Source organism: Corvus hawaiiensis, chromosome 6, assembly GCF_020740725.1.
Source record: "Corvus hawaiiensis isolate bCorHaw1 chromosome 6, bCorHaw1.pri.cur, whole genome shotgun sequence".
Taxonomy (NCBI): domain Eukaryota; kingdom Metazoa; phylum Chordata; class Aves; order Passeriformes; family Corvidae; genus Corvus; species Corvus hawaiiensis.
This window is the reverse complement of record NC_063218.1, coordinates 54627713-54650729: the sequence shown is the minus strand read 5'-3', so window position 1 is coordinate 54650729 and position 23017 is coordinate 54627713. Positions and strand designations below refer to the sequence as shown.

Genomic DNA, 23017 nt, shown 5'->3' with positions numbered 1-23017 from the left:
TCAAAGTCACTGAACTTCTCCCAGTAAGAAGGTGAGAAGTGTCATCTTTTTCACACCTGCCCAGATTCCCAGCTCCAGGGGATCCATGCTGAGCTAAACTCAACAGCTTGCAACAACACAAAGCTGAAGATACAAGTAGGCGAGTTTTTGGTCTTGCTGCATAGATCAGTGTACACATCACTGCATGTGAGAGCATCTGGCCAGAAGGACAAAGCCCTGCCTGAAGCACCTTGAACTGGCACAGAAAGGTGTGTGCAGCACCAGATTAAACCACTGCAAACTCTATCCATACTTACCTCTGAACCTGCCCAATTTTCTATCATTATAAGCAGCATTTTCTGCTGCTTATAAAGCCCTTTTGCCTGGCAGCAGAGAGAGATGGAGTGTTCAGTCACCAGCTGTGCTGACATTTCAAATGCAAATACCATGGAAACCTTCTCAGCATTAATGATGTAAGAAAAAATATTAATATTTTCCCCAAGCCCCTGTTAAACTGCCACAAACTTTTCACTATTTTCCCTTCTGGTGCTGCTAATTGGTAAAGAAGTACCATTTGTTCCTTTGCAATTACAGTCCCCTGATCATCCCAAATCATGGATCAGCCATGACCTCAGCAGGAGGGTGGCTGCTCCTCTATGGACCACTGGGAGTCTGTCACAGAAGCCTCAAGGCTCTGAGGAGAAGCCTCAGACAATGCTACTAAAAGGCCACAGGAATTGCAGTAGAAGGAAGGACTATGTGTTATGTAAAATCAAAACCCAGCACATGCTGTGTTAGCAGGTTATAATTTCCTTGAGGACTGGTCCCAGGTTTCAGCAGAACTCTGCAATTACAGCAGCTACAAATGCCATTATTGCTGTTCTATCTGCAGTGAACTGCTGTGCAAAAAGCAGCAGTGATACCACAAGGCTTTGGAAATTACTGAGTCTGAGGATGACAATACCTCTGACATTAAGGACTGGTTTGGTTGGTTGCTTCCTCCCCCCCCACCCCCCGCCTAAATATTTTAGTAATAGTGAAGTGTGGGAACTGGGGGAAGATACAGAAGAAAAATACAGAGCTGGGAAAAACAATCTAAAGAGCCTCTACCTGTTGGCAGCAGCTGTAAAGGAGTGCAGAAAAAAAGTCAGTGTGATGCCTTTATTTGTAACCTGCAAGCTGTGAATAAATGCCCTGTACTGCCTGGCTTTGTGCTGTGCTTCCAAAGCCTGGGAGCTGAATCCTCAGGGAAGCCAGCTGCTCCATAGAACACATTCCAACACTCAGGTCATCAGGAAGGAATTGAACCCTATTCTTCCAAAAGCCTCCACTGGAGGCTGTCAGCCATATAAACCTGCTGCAGACAAGAAGATAAACTCATTTTAACTGTGTGTTTTCCAAAACCCATCCTGTTTGCTCCTCTGATGTGCCTCTATCTATAAATCCATCAGCCTCATGCCACATCCTGTCCATCCATCCTGTGACACAGCCATGTGTACACAGACACCTCTGCTCAGCCATCTCTCCGTGGCTTCTGCCTGACTTCCCACATTTCCCTCATTCATTCATCCATCTTCATCCAGGTATCAACCTCTCTGCTATTCCTCCCATACCAAAAATGTACAAACTCCAACCTAGTGCTTATCTGTTCGCTTTTCCTTCTACCCACACATTCATTCACTTATCACCTCGCCATCAATCTTTTCCTTTCAAACATCTTTGCCCTCAGCCCATCCCTCTGGCTCCCTCAGCAATCAGTCTAAAAGCAGGCAGGGGAAAGCATCCATGGAGAAAGCTCTTCCCTACCTTGAAGAGGATCTCAGTTGTCATGGTGAAGCCGTGGGTGATGATGGGCTCCTCATCCGGGGGCCGGCCCTTCCAGCAGTCCAGCTCCACGCAGCGGCAGCCGGACAGGAGTGTCTGGCGGTACATTTCGGGAGAGGATGTCCCAGAAAACTGCCCAGCTGCAGGAGAGAAGGTCAGCATTAGCTACTCACACGGGACAGCTCCTGCTCAGTTGCAGGGTGACACTTCTTCCTGTCACACAGCATTTAGAGTCAGCACAGCCCTCAAAACCCGCAGGGCACACACATCTGCCCAGCTGATTGTGCTCTCCCCGATCCCAGCAGTACCTGTCAGATAGGTGTTGTGTGAGGAATTGATGTAGTAGTGCGAGAGGGGCTGGGTCATGTCTTGGTACAGCATCAGCTTGTCCAGCACTATCAGGTTGTTCTCGGGGCCACAGAGGAACCAGACCATCCCCTCTGGAGACAGCTGCCCTGCACAGCAAACACAGCTGTTAATGGTCCCCAAATAGAACAGTTCTGGCGCCTCTTTGGAAGTGCAACGCAAGGAGTTGCGGGAACCAGGCTGACTGCTCTCCTGGGAAGCAGGATGGCAGAAGGCATGAGATGATCTGCTCTTTCATCCCACCCCTACAGCAAGAGCTTTGGGCTGAACAAGACTCACCTCTCTGGATGTTAAACCCGCTAGGCTCATACTTCTCTATCAGGCTCTGCACCTGCTCAGGTTTGGCTGGTGGGAAGAGGATGTCATTGAGGCGAGTGTCACGCTGCTTCTTGTTGATGAACTTTGCCAGGTGCTCTTTGGTCATGTAGGGCTTTGCTTTTAGATGGCTGAAGTGAGAGAATCACGGGGGGGGGCAGAGGTAAGGCCTGGCAATTACTGAGGAAATCTTTTCACATAGGAGATGTTGATCCTTCCTCAGGCTGATCCTCCCTCTGGGCCCATGTATTTCAGGGTCCTGTAGCACAGTGAGGCCTCATCCTTTCCATTCAGGCTGTGAGTAAAGGCATTAAGTGACCTGGCATCCTGCCCTTCTAAAGCTTACGGCCAGACAAACCACATGGCATTAAATGCCCTCCTTTCTGTCTATCTTTTGCCACAAGAGATCAAGTTCTGGGCTGTGGCTTGAGGGAAACTTACTGTGAGGTAAATATCTCATCAATCTCAGGCCGCGGACACAGATTCATGAGGAACGTCTTGTACACAGGCTCTGGGAAGTCCTCAGGGTTGATAGCATCATTCTGAGAACGCAATGAAGACGTGTTAGGACCACAAACCTGTGACAGCTCTTACCTGTCACTGAACACCCACAGCTCAGCACTTGGCTGTGACAACCCCAGCAAGTGACAGGAACATCTGCCCAGGCGTTGCTGCTCCTTGTGCCACACAGGGCAAGTGCTGGAGTCACAAGTGTTACTGAAAGACAGTCAGAACTGATGCCAGCAGGCCAAAGTTAAGGCCTGGCAGTGGTAGAGTAAGGTAAGCAACTGAGAGCATCTCAGCTGATGGTTTTTCACAGCCAAGGGCATCCCAGTAAGGGCAGGGAAAATGATCCTTCTCAAGCTCATGAGACTTCTGGATATCCAGAGAAACCCTTACCTTGCCATTTGGCAGATGACAAGCACTTAATGCTTCTTCCACCCTCTTTTTGTCTGCAGGGAACATCTGAAAAATACTGACCAGACAGGCAAACAAACATCACCATGGAGCAGGAGGAGGTCAGGGGGCTGGAGCTGTGGGCAGTGCAAGACACTCCAAATGCACAGCAAGACAACTGTAAGCATGAACCAGCAAGGACAGACAGGGTTTCTCCAGGGGAGTAACTGAGGGACCGAGTTTGATAAACCTACACAGGAGTTTTTGACTGCCGATTTAAAGCAGAAGTTCTGTATTTCTGCTATGGACTCTGTTAGAGCCCTGTCACTCAAAATCCCTCTCCCACCCTTTCCTACCCCTCTTGGAGGTGCTTCCCATGGTACTGTGGAGAAGCAACAACAACTGAACTTTCCCTCCCCTCAGAACATCCCTGTCAACAGCACCATGGTCTCCTCCATGGATAAATCCAGCCTCAGCTCTGTTAAGCTCCTGGAATCACAGGTGCTCATAGCAAACAGGGGAACAAGGAGTGCCCTGTGCTGCCAGGTGGGAGTGGCTGGGGGGGACTGCAGCAGCTCATGCAAACCCTGCCCTTTGCAAGGCAAAACTGCAGCAGCCTTGGTGTGATTCCAAAGGGATTTACATATTTAAATGGAAAGGCAAATGCTCGTGGAATTTTCAGAATTTTCAGGAGTTTTGAAAGCCTTACATTCACCTGCACCTGGAGATACTGAGTATTTTTATAAACCTGGTTCTTAATATGGACTATTTTATGGTCTGCATTTTTACCATTCTGCAAGAAATGGGCACTGAGGAGAGGTACATCCTGTATCAGATTTTTTTTCTTGCTTGTTTCAGAGGAATAAGCCGGTTTCTCCCTGCAGCAATGCTACCTTGCTTGCATTTTAAAGATGAATTCAAAGCACTCTTCCCTAGTGTGTTATTCATTACAGACCTACACATTTTTAACAGCCCTTTGATGAATACTCTGGTTTCTGACAATGAAATTCTGCTGGTTGGTGGTTTAGAAAACAAATAACAAAAAATGTTTAGTGTTGAATAAAGCTCAGCCCTCCAGGAGCCCATTTAGTCAGCACAGCCCTAATCCAGCACAATTCTACCTTACAACACACCCTGGGGCCTGTGTTTATTTGGGGTGATTAGTGCTCGCCTCTTGTGATGCTGTAACACAGCACAGACCTAGAGCAGAGTGGTTCAAAACTTCCCAAATGCACTGTCTGCAGCTCCTTATTCTTAAAACAAAAGGTAATTTATGGACCCAAAAAGGAATTCAACATGGCAGTGCTGCCTTTTGTCATTCTATGAACTAAATCAACACAGATGAACTGAAGGACCAGCCCTGGAGCAATTTTACTTGGGAAGACACTGAATGGCACAAAATCAATTCCAGATTCATGCCACATAGTGCAGGGGAGAAGAGTTACAGGCTGGGCTTTGCTTCCCATTCTAATGAAAGCCCTACCTGATGCACAAGGCCAAGCTGGGGACAGGGAAGGACAAATCTCCTTCTGTTCTGCTCCTAAACCAGCACTAACACTGGCCCAGAGGCTGCTTCACTCTCATGCACATCCAGAGTGAAGGCTGAGGAACAGAGGAAATGGGGAAGGACTGGAGTGGCCACACAGGGAGAAAGCAGACAAAAAAAGCAAGGGAGCCCTGCTGCAGGTGAGGTGCAGTGTCCAGCAAAGAGCTCTCCAAATACAGAACTCCTTACAGGAAAGGAAAACAATCCTACACCTCATCCACCTTTCAGCTCAGGTTTGCAAAACAATCTGTGATCAGAATTTTACCAAAGTTACTTCATTTTGTTGATTTTTTCTTGGCAACAGCCAGGAAGAGATATCTGTGGCTATTTAAGCCATTTCTTGCTGTAGATGAAGGCCACAAAGTCTCCTTTCCAGACTCAAATTATGTGTCACCTAGGTGCAGCAGGAGCCCTTCCATGGCCTGGACACAGAGGGAAAGTTCTCTGACTCCTAGGTGCAGGAAGAGCAGACAGCTGAAGCCGCTGAGCAACCATCCTCTCACCACTTGCTCTGCGCCTGTAGTCTGACTGAACACACAATAAAACAAATGTCCACACTCACTTCCGGACAGGAATCTTTCCCTCTTCATTCAGTTGCAACTTCAGCTTCACCAGACTGTGAAAAAAAACCCCAAACAAGATTACAAAAATGTACTTGTACAACCGTAAGAGATCCTACTAAGTAAGAAGAAAGGAAAACCATACAATTGGGAAAACAATCTAACAGCGAGCTGAAAATCAGGGTTCTACAGACAATCAGCTTAACCTTGGCATGACCCAGGCCTCGGTCTGGAGGCTTCCAAGGGACCTGGATGCCTAGAAGTTTGTTGGGTTTTTTTTCCCAGTACTGACAGACAGGGCAGGACACAGATGTTTCAGAGAACAACGTTTCTCAGAAAGGACTTACATTTTCTCTAGGAAGGTGTAACGGGGAGCATTGTACGTGAGGGGATTCCGGGCAATGGCCATAATATCCTCAGCCCAGTCCTGGAACAAACAGGGCAGAGACAGTTGGGCACTATGGAACTGCTCCAAGTAGTCTACAGCAAACACAGAAAGGGCACAGAATCCTGGAATGGTTTGGGTTGGAAGGGACCTTAAAGCTCATCCAGTCCCACCCCCTGCCATGGGCAAGGACAGCTTCCGCTATCCCAGGTTGCTCCAAGCCCCGTTCAACCTGACCTTGGACACCTCCAGGGATCCAGGGGCAGCCACAGCTTCTCTGGGCAACCTGTGCCAGGACCTGCCCATCCTCACAGGGAAGAAATTCTTCTCACATCCACTCAAAATCTACCCTCTTCCAGTTTAAAACCGTTACCCCTTATCCTGTCTGATACTGCTGGGCTTGACTCTCTCACCTTCCTCCTGCCTATAAACACCAGGAGCTGAAATTTTTCCACTTCTCAGCTGCCTATTCATCCATACAAAACACATGAAGGACAACAATGGCCAGTGTTCTACTGGTCCTTCTCCATGCAGGGCAGAAGCTTCTAGAACTACAGAGATACCACACCTGACTGGAACATAAGCCTGCTTATAACCTTGTCAGCAATGCTGACAGAGCTCAGGGTCCTGTCTCCCCCCTCTCCTTTCCTACTCCCCACTGAATGCTCCAATCCTTAGTGGTTCCCAGTGCTTCCATGATCTCAGGCCCCAATACCTTGCAAATATTCTCCTTGTAGGACACAAAGTTATGGAAAGTGAGGTCAACCATGTCAGGGCCAGATACAATCGTCAGGGTCTTCAGCAGGAAGGTGCTGTAAGGGTAATCCAAGTTAAAAACCTCTCGGAGCTTCAGGGACTGCAAAAGAAACAGAACAGAAGGGGGTGACTGGAGAACGAGGGAAAAGTACCCAAAAAAAACCAGACCCCAATATATGCATTGGCCCAAATTCACAGCAAGAATCTCAAGGGTTGCAAAACTGCTTAGTGCAATCCTCCTTTCCTTGGCTTTCCTTATTTTTTATCTTTATTCTGGAGTCTGCATTAGTGGATCCTCCATGAGACAAACCATCATAACTAAGACCCCCGTACAAGTCTGAAAAAGTCAAAGTTGGAGACTGCTCTTAAAAAAATTTCTTCTGAAACTTCAGACTGGACTTGCAGACAAGCAGGGGAGGGTTTGGTCTGCTTGTGCCAGAGGTGTGTAACCAGTTGGTTTTATCAAAATACACACGCTAAAAAAGTGTATTACTGTGACACCATTATGTGTAACCTCCCTCCACGAGAAAGATGGTTTTTGGGACCCCCCGTCACCTCAAAGCTGGGTATTTTCCCTCCAAACCCCATTTCCTGCTGCTGTCAGTTGCTAGTAGTGGTTTTTTCCATAGCAATTCCAGTACCCTACAGCAATGGCTCACCAGAGACTTGTTTTGTTAACTGTAAGGCTCATCCGATTAGTGGTACTTGGATTGCAGCACCATATGAAAGTATTTATAGAATTCTTTAAATTATTCAGCACTTTCTGCATTCCTATGCGTGGTGTCACTAAGACAAGGTATCCAAGGTATCCCAGAGTTTTACTGATGGTGCTATTTATAATGGGAAGATAAAATTTCCTTTCCTAAACTAAAGCACAGCAATCCATTATCTGAAGTGCAGGACAAATCCCTGTCCAAGCAAACAAGGACCTGTCAGAGCACCTGCTCCTTTGAAACTGGGCAAAATCCACAATCTGGGATTGTTAGAGCAGGTCAGACTTGGAAGTTAAACTGGAGCTGGAACGTGACTGCACCTTCAGGTTTCAGTCTGCACAGTATCACACACACAGTGGCATACACATTTTATAAGGAACTGCAGAATTTCTTCCACTGCAGTTTTCCAAATTTCTGGAGCATGTGCAATTTTGACACATCTGTAGCAAACAGGCATCTTTAAGACAAACAGGATGGGCTGGATTGTAACTCAGGGTCATCTGACTGCTGTCTCTCATTTTGGAAAAGCACCTCTCCAAGGGTGTAACTCTGAAACCTGTTTAATCCCAGAGCATTTGGAGGGAGGGAAGGGAAGGAATATGATTTGCCTGTTTTCTACAAGGGAATTTCTAAAATGGCTCCTTCTTGCCTTGTAAGCCATTTTCCTTCGCAGAACTGAGCATCACCAAACACCCACATCTCGTGGCAACTCCTTGTTGGAGCTCAGCTTTCCAGTGCCAGCGGTAAAGTGTTGGGATTTTAACTCCAAACTTAACTTCATCTTGCAAATGCACCAGCATTTGTTCAGCTCCAGGGCTGTACAGAAGAAGAGGCCCAAACAATGGTGAACTTGTGGTTGTGCTGAGCTCATTTCCTGTATTTGTTATCCGGGGCTCCTCCCAGCCCTTCCTTCTCTGCATGCTGCTCTCTAGCAGACATTCGTCACCTGGCTCTCTCCAGACCTCTCTGTTCAGGCCACGTCCCCAGCAACCCGAGCACTTTTGCCCTTATCCAGGCAATGATGCATCCAACACCCAAGGAAGATGTGGAGAGAGGACAAGAGACGGTGTGCAGGAGCTCGGAACCTGATGCCACATTGTGGCTCTCTCACAACCTGCACTCCTTTAGCACCTTGTGCCACAGCTTCACTCTGGGATTACTTACTGTCACCTTGCAGGTAGCCATAAAGGAAAAATAGGAATTGCTGCACAAAAAGCCGGGCACGCCATGCAAATCAGAAGGGAAACGTTTAGCAAATCCCCTTAAAAAAAACCAAGCAGAAAACAACCTCCTGGCAGAGTGGCTGAAATATGGAGTCAGCTGGCATTTCACATCCCACCCTCCTGATTTCCCTAAAATCCTCAGCTGTACAGAGATCCCTAGTCCAGAGAGAAGCAAATTCTCATGCAAATATAAACAAATAGAGACAGATGCAGGACAGAGAGGGATGGTCCTTTCTCTGCTTGAAAGGGGGCAGAGCCAACTGACAGTGGGACCTGCTGTGTCACTGTGCCCTGACAGAGCTACATCTTGTGGCACTAGGACAACAAATCTTCTCTTTTGGAGAAGTCTTGTTTGGTTGCTAGGAGGGAAAAAGGAAGCCCCAAGATATTTCCAATGCCTTTGACTCTGAAGGTAACGCTCCTGTCCCCGTTAGCGTTGCTGCTCCATGCTGGAGATGATGGCTGTGGAATGGGGAGCCAAGCATCTCAGGGACACAGGCAGACAAAAATCCACAGTGAAGCACTCAGCTCTCAATGTCTTATCTAAAGGAACTGGAAAATGCAGCAGCTCAGATTCCCAGCCACAGAATAACCCACGGTGTTCTGCAATTCAGCAGGGACACACTGCCAGGGACAGAGAAGACTGTGTGGCCCCAGAGCTCACTGCCCAACGATGGCAGAGGCAGGAGGGCCCAGCACAGCAAAGGCCATCACTCACGTGCTCATTTCCTTGCTCAGCTCCTGCTCCATCATTTATAAATCCTTTGCCAGCCACAGGCTTGTACCTGCCTCTCTCTTGCACACTCACAGATCAGTGGCTCCATATGATCGCTCTCCAGCTGGAGGGCTGGAATTAGACTTAGTTCAACTCCATCCTGGGCTCACAAGTTGCTGAATCCCAATGCCAGAGCTGTTCATCCCCTGTGCTGCAGCAGAACCACTGACCACCCGCAGTGTTAACAGCCCACGGCTCACAGCCCATGGCTCCGAGGGCACTTGATTGTCCTGCATGGTTCCTGAACATTCCCACTGGCTCCAACTTTATTGTCTCAAAACATGATGAGTGAAATACCTCGGTATCATTTTCTCCCTGTACATGTGCAGTCCAGGCTGCATCTCTAGGTTCGACACCAACAGAATGTGGACAGAGGATGAAGCTGGCTTACAGTCATGACAACCAGAAAGCACAAATTTTGTTTTTATTAAAAAGTGCGCCTGTCTCAAAGCCAATGCCTCCTGAAACATCTAAACAAACCCCAAGACACGTCCAACAGCCCAAAAGTCTGGCCTAAAACATTGTGTATTTTGGCCTTAATTATTATTACATTCTCTGTCAGCATTCCGGGGTCTTGGTGCCTCAAAAAAAGAAACCACAAAAAGCCCCACAAATGGAGCAGCCCTTACTGTTCCTCATCACCGAAATGAAAACACAGACCTGAGTGTAAATAACAGCCTGATCTGTATCAGCACACTGCTGAACTACACTCAATTTTTAATCTTGTCTCCTTGCTGTTCAGAGGCCCTGCTCATTCTTATCTTTATTACTCTTGAACACGAGCCAAAGTTCGTTCTGCCCCATCTAAAAAAAAAAAAAAATTCCGTGAAGAAAAGTCACGGCAGAAACGCGAATCCGCTCTCAAAGAACCTCGCACGGGCGGGTGAGCAGGGGAGCCCTGCACAGGCGGAGGAGGGGCCAGGGAGGATTCTGCTCTCTGGTGAGACGAGGGCTGGGGAGGGCAGGCTAGGGCCATTCCCATTTGGAGGTGGCTCCTATGGCTGCCAGCTCTTAGTGAGTCCCTTTTCAGGCTGTGCTGGGCACTACCTGCTCCCTAACCATCCCTAACCACGGATGGGATCCCAGCTGTGACCTGTGCTGGCAGTGCACACAACAGCAGGTCCCTTCTCAAGTGGTTTTCCGCATGGGTGCTTTGGTGTTATTCTTCTTGCTGTGTGTAGAGGTTACAAAGAAAAACCCCAAACCTCCTGCTCGGTGGTGGGAAAGTGCTACTGAAAGGAGGGACCTCCCAACATCCAGAGTGACCCACCCCCTCCCAGGGAGACTCCAGTGCCATGGGACTGGAAAACTCAGGGCATGTTACACCCTTGAGACAGAGCCCAAGCCTGCACAGCCCCTTGCTGTGGAAAGCAGTGGCACAGATGCTCTCCATACAGCACAATCCCCTTCCTCTGGAATTCCTTCAGTCACAATCCAGTAGGAAAACCAGGCCACATGCTTTGCCTCAGAGCAGCTGCGGCTTCACTGGGGCATCACTTGCAGGGAAGGGGAAAGGATGCTCCTTTTGTTGATGGTGCCATCCACAGCTCTTCCTACAGCTGTGATCCTGTTCTGCTTGTCCTAATCTTCCTCCTAAATAAGGCCGATGGCTCATTTCTTCTCCACCTTCAGGCAGTGAAATAACTCTTTGTATTAATTCCAACAGTTCTATTCCACAACCATTCCAAGCCACTATTTTGTAACAGGGCAGACAGCACCCATGTTCATTCTTCCACCTCAAAACAGATCTTTCTTTGCTTCACCACACTAGTTTTTTATATTAATACCTTTTGTAACAACGCCCCAGACAGCTGCCCCACGTGGAGGGTGTGGTGGTTTATGTGAAGAAATTTTCCCTGCTTTCTGCATTCCTTTGTGAAATTCTGTTCTCAGGAGAGCCAAATGAACATGACCCTGAGGGCTTTCAGCCAGAGGCATCATGGATAGCAGAGCTACGTGTAAGTAAGAGTTTTCCAGACCCAGATAGCACATCTTTGGTTCAACACCCCTTTCAGTGCCCACACAAGACCACCCAGGATCCACAAAGAAAAGGTGGATAAGGAGCCAGACTAGTGCATTTTACTACATGTTATCACAGAATTCCAGAAAACTCCCTGAAATAAAAAGGGGAGTTATTTGAAATGAGTTTCTGTAAAATGCAGAATTCAAAAAGCACTTGGGATTTTCACAGCAAAGGTTGTCATCAAGTGCATCACTTCTGCCCACTGAGAATACTTAATAAATCAGTCAGTGCTTGACCTTTGCTTTGTTGTTCTTCAAAAATGAGCTGCAGCCAATTCCTAGGACTCTGAAATCCCATCCCTGACATATTACAACAGCTAGAACAGAGCAGCTCCATCCAGGTGCCTAGGGGAAAACTCTGAAACAGGGCAAACGCACTGGCACTTCCCTGACACATTCCTGCAGCTCCCAGCAATCTAGGATTCAGCAGCTTCCTAACCCAGAGGCATTATCTCACATTTAATACCCTCCAAGGGCATTTCCTTCTTGTACTGACATTTTACACTCACTTTTCCATGACTGTGCCAGAAGCATCACCCATGGCATGGTGACATGAGGTGGGACAGCAGCAGCACCGCCTGCTTGTGCCACTCCTACCTCTGGAAAATTCCACCTGATATGGAACTCCTGCACTGGAAGAAACCCTGAGTAACTGCTTCAAACCCTGAGTAACTGCTTCGTGCTCCCCTTCTCCATTCAACTCCTGATTTTACAGCACTCCACATCCCATTCACCTTACTCCTTCTGCCAGAATACAGTCCCTTCTGCTCAGGTGCTCTGCCCCCAGCAGCCACTTCATTCCTTTGTTAATCCTGCTGCTCTTCCATACCTTTTCCAGTTCTCGCCTAATTTGAGAGTGCACTAGAACTGCAGATAAATATGAGTCCATCTGGGGTGTACACAACAGCATGACTTCCTAATTACTTCCTTATAATTCCTAACATGCAATTTACTTTTAGGGGGCAAATACTGCTGAACACTACATTGATATTTTACCATACACCCACAAAGTTTTCTGATATCAACAGTCAACTCAGGGCCTGTTATTACTGAAGGATGAGGGATTTTTTCTGCGTGCATTGCCTGATTTTTATCTGTATAAAATGTATCTCCCATTAGATCATGCAGTCAATCAGCAATTCAAGGTCTTCCTACAAACCAGATTTTTTTACCCCAAATAACTCTGTACCATTGGCAAACCATCTTCTCCTGGTACTCTCCAATTACCCTTCCTTAACTAATTCCTAAAATCTAGGACATGTTTCTCCAGCCACCTCATGGCCTCAGTATCTCCACCAGCAATTTATCATCTATATCAAAGACCAATTCATTTTGCCAACAGGTTACTCCTCGAAGTTTAACACCCTAGAAAAGAGTATCTCATACCTCTCCTTTAAGTCAGCCTCTTCCTTAGTGTGTGCCATCTGGAAGGCAGCACCAACTCTAACAGCCCCAAATATTTTATTCTCTCAAATGAAAATCCAACCTCCTGACAGTATTTTTAAGCACAGTTCTCACAAAACAAGTGGGAGACAAAATTTTAGGCTCATTGAAAACTCAAGTATGTTCCATTCTAGTGAATTTCTAAGGTGAAAGGCAGTTTCTCTGAAAGAAATATGATTTTTAAGAAGATGGGTACTGTTCTTGAGCTCTGCTATGCCTTTAGTACCCACTTTATTATGGTGTTTTGAGAAATACTGGTCTTGGGGAGCTCTGAACAGACATTTTCAGAGCAGATTGAGAAAACAGACACACAACTTATGCAAAAAGCTGCTTGAGGCTCAGTAGATATTGCAAAACCTTTCCCTTTTGCCTTAGAGAGGCACCTGTGTCACCCGCCATCAGCTTTACTCCTTTGGTCCCTTTCCACCTTTGAGCTTTACTGCAGTTTTCTGCTTGCCTTTTCCATACACGGAAAAGTTAAAAACAAACAAAAAAAAGTCACAGAAACAAAATCCTAACAAGGGCTGCAAGAAGCTTCAATTATAACTGAAATCAAGAACAAAGCCCTGATCATGTGCAAATGTAAGAATATTGGGGGGAGGGGAACAAACAAATTTTTCTGAATATGCATTTTCTTCCCTTTAAAGGGAAAAAACCCATCACACACTGTTGGAATGGCATTGTAACTCCGGGTCTGTGGGCACCCTATGCATCCTTACACAAAAGCAGCTCCGGTGACTCAGTGGAGGAGCATCAGAGTCTCCAGCAAGACTTACCAGTGCAGCAGCACACTTGGAAGGGGAATTGGTTTTCCTGGCTTTCTGATATATTCCTTCCAATGAGCCCATCTACTATAGTCTGGAAGTGCCGCTTTTGGGTGCACAGAGGGCCCCTGGGAGGTCAGGGACCAGAGTCAAGATGGCTTTTCTGTATTTACATAGCTGTGATGTAAGGAGATGAAATCCTCTCTACCTTCTTCCTACAGAAATCCAGGACAAACTGCCTGAGCTCCTGCCAAAACCACAGGCAGCCCTGCCTTTCCACTGAAACACCAGATAGAAAGAAGCTATGGACTCACCTTGGGCATTTTGGCAAATCGCCCTGCTCGGGTGTCTCGGATGCTGGTGATATCCAGAATTTCCCTTTCCTACAACAGAATAAGGACAAGGAAAATGAGGAAAGATAAAGGAGGAAGGAAAGCACTCCATGACAGAGCCCCCAGAAGCTGTAAAGCAGGTTTGGCTCAGTGTCCTTCCCCGTGGAAGAGCTCTCCCAGCAGGAACAAGGCAGAGAGGGAAGCCATTCCCACAGAGGACACTGCACAGCCTTCCCCAGGCAGCCCCTCCATGTCCTCACTACTGGCTTGTTGTCTTGCTTGTTCTTTTAATATTCAACCTGAATTTCCTTCCTCTGTTACTAATTTTTCTTCTCACCATGGGTCTGGAGAACAAATTATACTTGTTGCAGCAGATAATATTATTTTCCAAGATCACAATACAGGACAATGTAGATGCCATTTCTTCTGGGTGTATCCCCATTTTATTGTTAAGCAGGAGAGTAATTTTACTCCTAATCCCACACCTTTCTGAGGCCCTAGGGCAAAAACAGTTCTGTTTACTTCAGCTGTTAATCAACAGCACTTTCCAGGAATGCGAGACCCCTTCCAGTCTGGGTTTCCTTGTGGCAGCTATGCTTCCTTCCCCCAACCCCTTTCCCAGGTATCCCAATGAAATAGCTCCCTTTCCATGGTGACACCAGCTCCCCTTGCCTCATTTCTTCTTGCTGGAACCCTTAGAGCAGAAATTCTACTGCCCAAGTGGACTTTGAAAGCAGAACAGGAGTGACAGAGACATCGAAGGGTGTGACCGTCCCCAGCGTTGTGACACTGTTCTCGTGGGGATGTGGCTGCAGCAGTGCCCGGCCTCAGCTGGCACTGGGCACAATCTCTGGAAAGGCAGAGTTCACCCAAAGCACCAGGTCCTTGGCCAGGGCCCGTGCAGGACTGACTGACTCTGCCATGGCATGTAGGTCAGGCAGAGGAAGTAGAGCTGAAGCACAGCCTGCTCTGGAAAGCGGAAGCCCAGCCTTCCACCTCCCTTCTCCATTACTTGATGCTACTCATCAGGGAGGAACTGAATTCTCTTTCCTGCATGTGTTGCCTTTCCCTCTCCTCCAGCAGCTGGCATCCTGTGCTTTGCTCCGGCAGCCTGCACACATCATCCTGAATACAACTCACTCTCCAGACTCCACATAAGCCCTACATCACTATGGTCACTACTTTTTAATTAAAAAGTCTAAAACCCCAATGAGCCAGTTAATGGCCCCACTGTACAGGTTAGGAGAATCCTGTCTCTTGCTGGGTGACAGGGATATCAGCACAACTGTTCTCAATTATATGTCCTTTGAAGGACATGTAATGAGCTCTGCAGGAGTCAAAATGCCAGCATGACGGGCACAGAAAAGCCACACTCACACCTTCAGTTCTTGCTCTTTCCTGGTGCTGTGAAGACCAACCTGCCACTGATCAGCTCCCACTCCTTGGTGAGGTGTCCCTGCTAAGAGGAATGAGCGTGGCAGTTTGCTCCCAACTTGCAGTGTTGTCATCTCACACAAACCTGACCTGGCTGGTTGGAGCCCGAGCTGTGCAGTCTCAGCACTTACCGTGCTCTGATAGGTCCAGTACACATAAAAGCCCTTGGGATCCACTCGGAGAATCACAGGAGAAGCACTCGATGTTTCCTGACAAAAAAACAACAAAAGAAAGAATGCTGGCACCTTGGGTGACTTGGAGAAAACATCCTGGGACACGAGGTTCCCACTTCAAATACAGACCTAGGCAGGTGAACACCCTCTGGGATTTATAGGAATGAACCCAAGGATTTTAGGACATCTCCAGAGTGACACTGTGAGGCTCTGGAAGCTGAAGCCTGAGTCTCACCTAACCCGTGCATTTAACAAGAACAGCTCTCTTGGAGCTTTCTACACAAAGAACTGGGAGAACAAAGTATCTGGACATTCAATTAATGGTTTCATTTGAAAAGTCTGCCTTGACCTGCTTCATTCTACAAGCTCAGGAGTAGCCCAGGCCAAGGAGAGAAAGCATTCATCCATGGCATCTCCCATCCAGGTGCTCATGCTGATTACCTGGGCTCCAGTCAGGAAGGCTTCAAGGAGGGGATGCATCAATGCAGCCTCATTATGCTGCTTTAGGTGGGGATTCTGAAACTCCACAGACCGTCTCTACACAGACTATCAAAAGAAGCAGCTATGCAGACTCCCACACCAGAGACGCAAATCAGACGAAATTATTTGGGGCTGATCCTAAACCCCACACAGCCATTTCTGGGAAGGTTCCAGCTTCAATTCAGGAAGCTGCTAAGATGAAACCAGTAATGAAATCTGGAAGTTGTACTTGTCTCTTGGCCTCAGGTTCTTCAGGTTGTTACTCAACTCATATTTCACTCTAGAGTGTATCTGGATTTTCAGGGACCTCCATTTCCATGCTCAATATTTACAGTAAACTGCTCATTGCACAGCACATCATATGTGGTCCTTTTACTCCCTCCTGTCTTCCTCCCACTGTGCCAGGGCCAGCGCCAGCCTGCCCAGCACCATGTCCGTATCCCCAGAGCTCCTGGCTGTCTCCCTGAACACGTGGCCATGGAGAGCAGAACAGGCCCCACGGTACCACCACAGAGTATTGTGCCATGTTCTAGATTACCCTTATCTCCCACAAAGCAGCTTTCTGGAGGGCAAGCTGAGGGTGCAAGGCAGCTGCTGCCAGCCGGGCTCCTGGGCAGGGCCAGGCCTGCCTGGGGATGCAGGCAGCCTCTCCAATGCAGTGGCTCCTGGCAGCAAGGGAAATGGGCAATCCTACAGAACACAGTCTGGCAGCCAGACTGGCTGCTTCTCACTCTATGGGGCAGAAAGCAAACACTGTCTGCTAAAATCCTGTAATCCATAATCTTTCAGAGATAGGAACAGTTTTGACTCTACTAAGAGGACTCAGAGGCAGCACAGAGCCAAACCCACACCCATCTGCACCTCTTAAGAGGTCAGCTACTACCCTGTGCCCTACCTGGGGTTCTGATAGGGTTTCCAGATGGCTCTTTAACTCAGCTACCACCCATATAGTAAGACGTCACCTCTTCAGTATGCTTAGGAGCCCCAGCTTGCTGGATGCTGAATAAATACAGACCTAGGCAGGTGAACACCCTCTGGGATTTATAGGAATGAACCCAAGGATTTTAGGACATCTCCAGAGTGACACTGTGAGGCTCTGGAAGCTGAAGCCTGAGTCTCACCTAACCTGTGCAGAGCTGCTCCTTACCCCGAGGTACCTAACGCTGTGGGACAGGTGAGAACAGTCCTGCCTGTCAGGGATCCATTGCTCTCTCCTCTAAACAGTGCCTTACCAAAGCTGGACAAGGCGAGGGCTCTGTAGAAAAAGCGTGGGTTTGCTTTTTTTGCTGGAAGGCCCTAGTTCAGTCCCAAGCTGAACCGTGATGTAAGAGGCCAATCTGATCTTCCTTAACTCCTTTGCCTCACTTACAGTGGAAGGAGTTCAAAACTGTTACCAACAGCACAGTCAGGTCAATTGAAAGGGATATAAAAATATAACAGTCATGAATTCTAAAGCACAGCAATCCTGCAGTCTGGAGTTCTCATAATCATCCTCTGCAGCCTGTTCTAACCCATGGATTGGGAAAGCCCAGTGTGATAGAGCAATGTGACCAGAACAGCCCACTCATGGAGAAGCCTTTCTTTATTGGTGGAGACCAAGCCTATAAACTACTTAGCTGAGGCAACCTTTTAGAAATGTTTACAAATATATAAACCTTAGGGAAAGATCCAGACAGGAATTGAGCTCACTAATCAACAGCAACAGCAGCAAATAAACACTTGGTGGGTCTTGGAAGCCTGACTTGACTCCCCTTGGGTTTCAAGGGAACTTATCCCAGGAATACCCAGTGAAGTACTTAACAGCTTCCAGTTTTTGGGAGAGTGGTCCCCAAGGACTGAGCACAAAGTCATCAGCAATTTTAGACAAGTTTTGTTACTGTTATTCTGAGAAAGCAGATCCCTGTTCAAATTCTAAGAAGCCCCGAGTGCACATTGCAGGCAGTGGGCTTACAGGAAAGAGGAAGGCTGCGCTTTTCACTGTACCCTGGTGTCATCCTCCTGTTTATGTACCTCTAATGGAGCAACTGGCAGCCATATTCCAAGACATATTCCTCACATCCATCCTTTCTGCCGGCTGCACAGTACACTGCTCTCATTTCTCAGTGCCTCTGGACCAGCCTGCTGATGTTGCACACAGATGATCCGCTCCCCCACACACTCCTTTGGGACTTTAACACTGTACTCCAGCTTCACACCCACAAAAGTGCTAATCCCTTCTTCACTGCTGCTGCAGGCTCCTTCTGATCATCTCATTTGCAACACCACATGAACAATCTCCCCAGATCCCTCTGAATAACCACAACCTGGGCTCCCCCTGCTTTTATCAACATTCACGCTCAACAGCAGACAATCCATCTCCAGACAGCATGGATGGGCAGCCGCTCTCCTCCTGCTTGGGTATGTGGATGCTAGGGTAAACACTCCTTTGCCCCCATAGAAAGTGAGGAGGGGAACCCTTACATTCCAACGAACTGCTGCTGCTCTACACTTTCTTCCCCTCACACAGAAAGGCAGTGGCTGCAAAGCAGCTGTTTTGAAGGTACAGAGGACAGTGAGCTGGAGTGAGCAGCAGCTTGCTGCAGCACCCTGAGGCTCCAGCCCTGTTAAAGCACAGGCCCTTTGCTGCTCGGTCATTCCCAGACCCAGGGGCCGGGCAGGCGTGGGAGGCCATGGCTCACCCCCGATCCACTCAGGCAACAGGGCCATAAGAGGAAGCAACTTGGAGCCTGATTTCATCTATGTCTGCAAAGTGAGCACTCTTTGCTCTGGAGTGGATCCTAGCCCTCACGCTCCTCCAGAAAGTCCAAATGTGGCATATGCATCACACCCACAGAGACTCTCAGCAGCAACCACCTTCCTGAGGGCTGGACCTTGTGTCCTACACCAGGGGCTGCACACAGACCCAGTGCACACTCACTCCATTTGTTTCCATCCTCCTCAACAAGAGGTGCAGAAATCACATCCCCAACCCCTTACACACACATCCTTGATTTCAGTCCTCAGCTTTCCTGTTCTTCCCAGTTCCCTCTCCCTGTCCAGAGACCTCTGCTGTCAAGTGGGATACCACATGGAACACAGGCTCCCAGCCTCCCCACAAACCGTGACCCAACCAGTGTCTCCCTGCCACCACAGACACAGCCTAGGGAAGGAACACCCCAGTACTCACATCATCCCATTTGATGAAGCGGTCACCCTTGCACAGGTACTCCTTCACCTCCGTGGGCTGCAGAACAGGGTTCAGCACGGACATGGTCCTGCAGATGTGCTCCTCAGCTACCAGAAGCAAGAGCAGCTGCACAGTTCACTCCTCCTTAGCCCCCTCTCCTCTATCTCTGTCTCTCACGTGGTAGGGCGTTCTGCCATGGCCACTGTTGGCATCGGAGAGCAAACAGCCTCTTATATCCCAGCCCAATTTAGGAGGGGCAGGCAGGCGACGAGCAATGAATCTGCATTGTAAATCAACAGCTCTCCAGGCAAGCAGAGCCTCACCCAAGGTCACCCAGAAGAAGGCTAGCGATGGCTGGGGTGCTCGTGGGCACACACGCCCACCGTCCCTCGGGCGGGATCCACTCCTTGGAGCTGTGCTGGTGAGGCACCCGGCTCAGTGAACTTCCGCAACTCAACTTCCTTAAATGCTCTCTTGACGAACTACAGGCATTGCCAGAAACGCTCCAACTGCTTCAGCAGCTGTGGTTACGGAACAGCTCAGCTCCAGCTACAAGCAGACTGCCCCCTTCATGCAACAGGCCAGACGTCCCAGGAAACAAACTCATTCCTTGCTCTGGACAGATTCCATTTCTGGGGCCACTCACTGCACTGTCCAGTCTTAAACAGTTTTCCTTTCTCTTATGGGCTCTTCTGAGTGTCAACCTCAAAGTGAGACAGACCAGCAGAGCAGCTGGAAATTCCCCAGATGAAGTAAAACATTCCCAGAGTCCCAAGGAACTGCACTATTCCCTGGATTCACTTGGGTCTGCAGCAGATATGTGGGGCACAGAACAGGAAAGGTGGGCACGGTGGGGATTATAGTGACAAGGCTGCAGGGAAGTGACCAAAAGTAGAACAGGTTATAGGCAAACAGGGCCGAAATGAGACTCTGCTCCTGACCTTGGAACAAAGGAATTCCATGTGGGCAGCAGAAGAGGAAAGGAGCTCCACTGGCTGATGGGCACTGGCTAACCTGGAGAGTGGATTATGAAAAGGCTTGACACGGGCAAGATCAATTTTAGTCAGAGGCAGACTAAATTACAAGTGGAGATAACTGTGCTATGATTGCTGTGGATTCCCAGGCACACGGTGGGATGTCATCCTCTTCTCCTATCAAAGCCAAGGTGTGGCACTTGCCATTGCTCAAGAGGGACAAGCTGCTGGCAAAAGTAGCACAGACTCTCTAAGAAGGGGGGAACAAACCCCCCCACACACTGTGCGAGGAGAGCCAGATGCATGTTTTGTTCTCTCCTTTCTTCCCAGCCCTGATGTGATAAGTCTGGCACTTTGGAGCCCGGACAGCTGGGGGAATGGTCACTGAAGGAATCCTAAGGGCATTCTCAGGTGTTAGCAGCATGAGGCAGGAGAGATAAAGTGGAACTCTAGCAACTGCTCCAACCGTTAAACAATAAAGGCAGGCATCAGAGCTCGCTGCTGCAGGAAAAGAGAACCCTGAGCAAACCCACCATCCTTTGTCTTCCAAGGGGCTTACCTGCCCAAAAAAAACCTGGGAATAAGAGAGCTTCCACATTTCCAGCTACCATGGCATTTTCTGCACTTACCAGTCTTGCCCTTACAGGAATTGGCTATCCAAGGGAAGGCTGCTGGCTCTATTTCCTTAGGGTCACTGGGATATTCCAGGCCCAGCCAAGCCAGTGTCAGCAGGATCCTACACTCAGGGAAAGTGGTTACTCCCAAGCAGAGAAGCAGCAGATGACAAAGGGTGCAGTGAGGAGTGAAAGTTCTCTACACTCACCTGATCCCTTCTGCAAGGCCAGAGCACTTCAGGGCTGCTTCCTTTTAAATTAGGGAGCAGCAATGGAGATAATAGAGAGCATCAATCTTGCGCAGAGGCACTGCAGTCCTCCCAGCCTCTGGAACACTGACAGCACTGCAGGAAGGCCCTGGAGGTCACAGCTGCGAAGCAGTAAGAGGTGGATGAGCTTTACCACCTGGTACTGCCAAGAGCAGGTGAGATCAGTCATAGCTACTGGATCCCATGGCTTGACTGGTATCATCAGCTATCAGAGCTTTGTGAACCAAGTGTGTTTCCTGCCAGAACCTTCCTGCCAGGGCCTCACTGAGAGGCTGCTTCTGTCCTTCTCTCACACCGGGATATTCATCAGCTTTCTCTGCCTCATCAACAAACAAAGTAAGCAAGAATCGTGCCACAGCTTCACTCACATGTCACTTAAGGTCAGCTTTCCCTAAGGAATAAAACCTTAATTCAATAAATAACGAAATCATAATTAAGACCCAATCAAACACAAGCAGCATGAAGAGCAGTGCCCAAGCTGGTGGCTGCCCTGCAAGGTCATGTGATGCCCAACAGCAAGGGCCAAACCCCCACTTGCACAAAGGTTGTCACAAAAGTTGCAGCTCTCTTCCTTTTGCCCAACCCAGCCTCCTTATCTTCCACTTCACACTCCTTGCTCTGTGGGAGCCTCTGTCCCTTGCATGCAGAGATGGCTGATGGAGCCATGATAGGATAGAGCAGCAGTCCTGGCCTCTGCAGAGACCTCCAACGCAAGAGCAGGCGGCAACAGCAGCACTCAAGCAGTAACTGTTTATTCCAACTATCCTTTATTTTCTCTCTCCTGTAAGGCCCATCACCCAGTGCACACTCATCCCACATCCCTCTGTCTCCTTGCTTTCCTCCCATACCTTCACTGCCGGGCAACCCACCACTTGCTACGACAGTTTTGATATGCAAACATTTCCCTTTTTTTTGTTTAATACTCTTCCTTCTCTCCCTGTGCTACCTATCCAGCAGCCTATACCTCCCTCAAGGTGCATGCAGCAGCAAGGCAGGCAGCATCACCCTTCATACAAGGTTTAGGAGACAAGGTTTGCAGACACTGATTTAAGCCATACTGCTAAACCCCCCTGACTTCCAACAAATTATTCCATAACCTCCACCCCAGCTTAGTCCTGGCACATAGAAAATCCATAAGAAATCTCTCCCAGCGTTGCTGCAGGATAATTACACTTTGCCATGTGTAATGCTGTCCTCTAGTGAAGAGCTGTGACACTGCACACCAGCAATGAACTCCCAGCTCTGCAAATGCCAGCCCATCCCACTGCTCTTGTGGCTGCTCTGCCCTCAGAGCCCTGGAAATCCGGAAAGGATTAACGATACCATTAAGACCACAAAATCAGTTTTTTCTCACCACCCTGGAGGGCAGAACGGCTGTGTGTGTGTTCAGGGGCATATCTTGTGTCCCACTTCGAGCCAAAACCACAAGGCCAAGGACTCCTGACAGCTCTCAGCATGACTCTTCAGCTTGATCTGCAAAAGTCAGAGGGCAGTGGACTATGGCAAAGAGAAGTGGCCACAGATGCCACAAAACCATAAAAGCCGTGAGGTCTTGTGCAAAAAAAAAAAAAACAAACCAACAACAAAAAAAAAACCCAAAAAACAACCAAAAAACCCAAGAAACTATCTGTCTAACCACCAAGACATGGTTAGGCCCATAATTAACTGCTCACTGAGCAGAGTGTGTTGTGTTTACAGCACTGATGGCTTTCAGTGTGTTTCCAAACAACACAGTGAGTGCTGCAAGCAGGATCACACCATATTTAAACATCCCATACATTCCTGCAGTGCCAGGTCACTGCTGCCCAGGGCTGGCTGAACCACACCATTCCTGACCAGTGGGAAAAGAACAAGACTTTCCAAGACAGGTCATTAACAGGAAAGGAGGAGCATGAAGAGGAGCAGCAGCACACAGACAACATGCCCATCTCATGGTACACTTCAGTAGCGGAGTAACAAGAACAGGAAAGCAACTTGTACCACACCTGGAGGTGGATGCAGCCAGTT

General features: G+C 48.4%; 1 protein-coding gene across 3 annotated transcripts in view; it reads right to left on the bottom strand.

Moving 5' to 3' along the window:
* The window catches only part of PLCB2 (phospholipase C beta 2), a 36446-nt gene extending 16835 nt beyond the window's left edge, over positions 1 to 19611 (bottom strand). Inside the window, exons 1-11 of one of the 3 annotated variants that reach the window (XM_048307890.1) lie at positions 19154 to 19611; positions 15466 to 15543; positions 13883 to 13951; positions 6588 to 6728; positions 5835 to 5914; positions 5490 to 5543; positions 3385 to 3460; positions 2926 to 3026; positions 2449 to 2615; positions 2112 to 2258; positions 1786 to 1943 (exon numbers count right to left, since the gene is read on the bottom strand). In XM_048307890.1, the coding sequence (XP_048163847.1) occupies positions 1786 to 1943; positions 2112 to 2258; positions 2449 to 2615; positions 2926 to 3026; positions 3385 to 3460; positions 5490 to 5543; positions 5835 to 5914; positions 6588 to 6728; positions 13883 to 13951; positions 15466 to 15543; positions 19154 to 19237 (1155 nt within the window). In that variant the 5' untranslated portion in view covers positions 19238 to 19611. The remainder of the gene's footprint in view (positions 1 to 1785; positions 1944 to 2111; positions 2259 to 2448; positions 2616 to 2925; positions 3027 to 3384; positions 3461 to 5489; positions 5544 to 5834; positions 5915 to 6587; positions 6729 to 13882; positions 13952 to 15465; positions 15544 to 19153) is intronic. The other 2 variants (XM_048307889.1, XM_048307888.1) reach the window with 2 other exon arrangements.
* Between the last annotated feature and the right edge of the window lie 3406 nt (positions 19612 to 23017).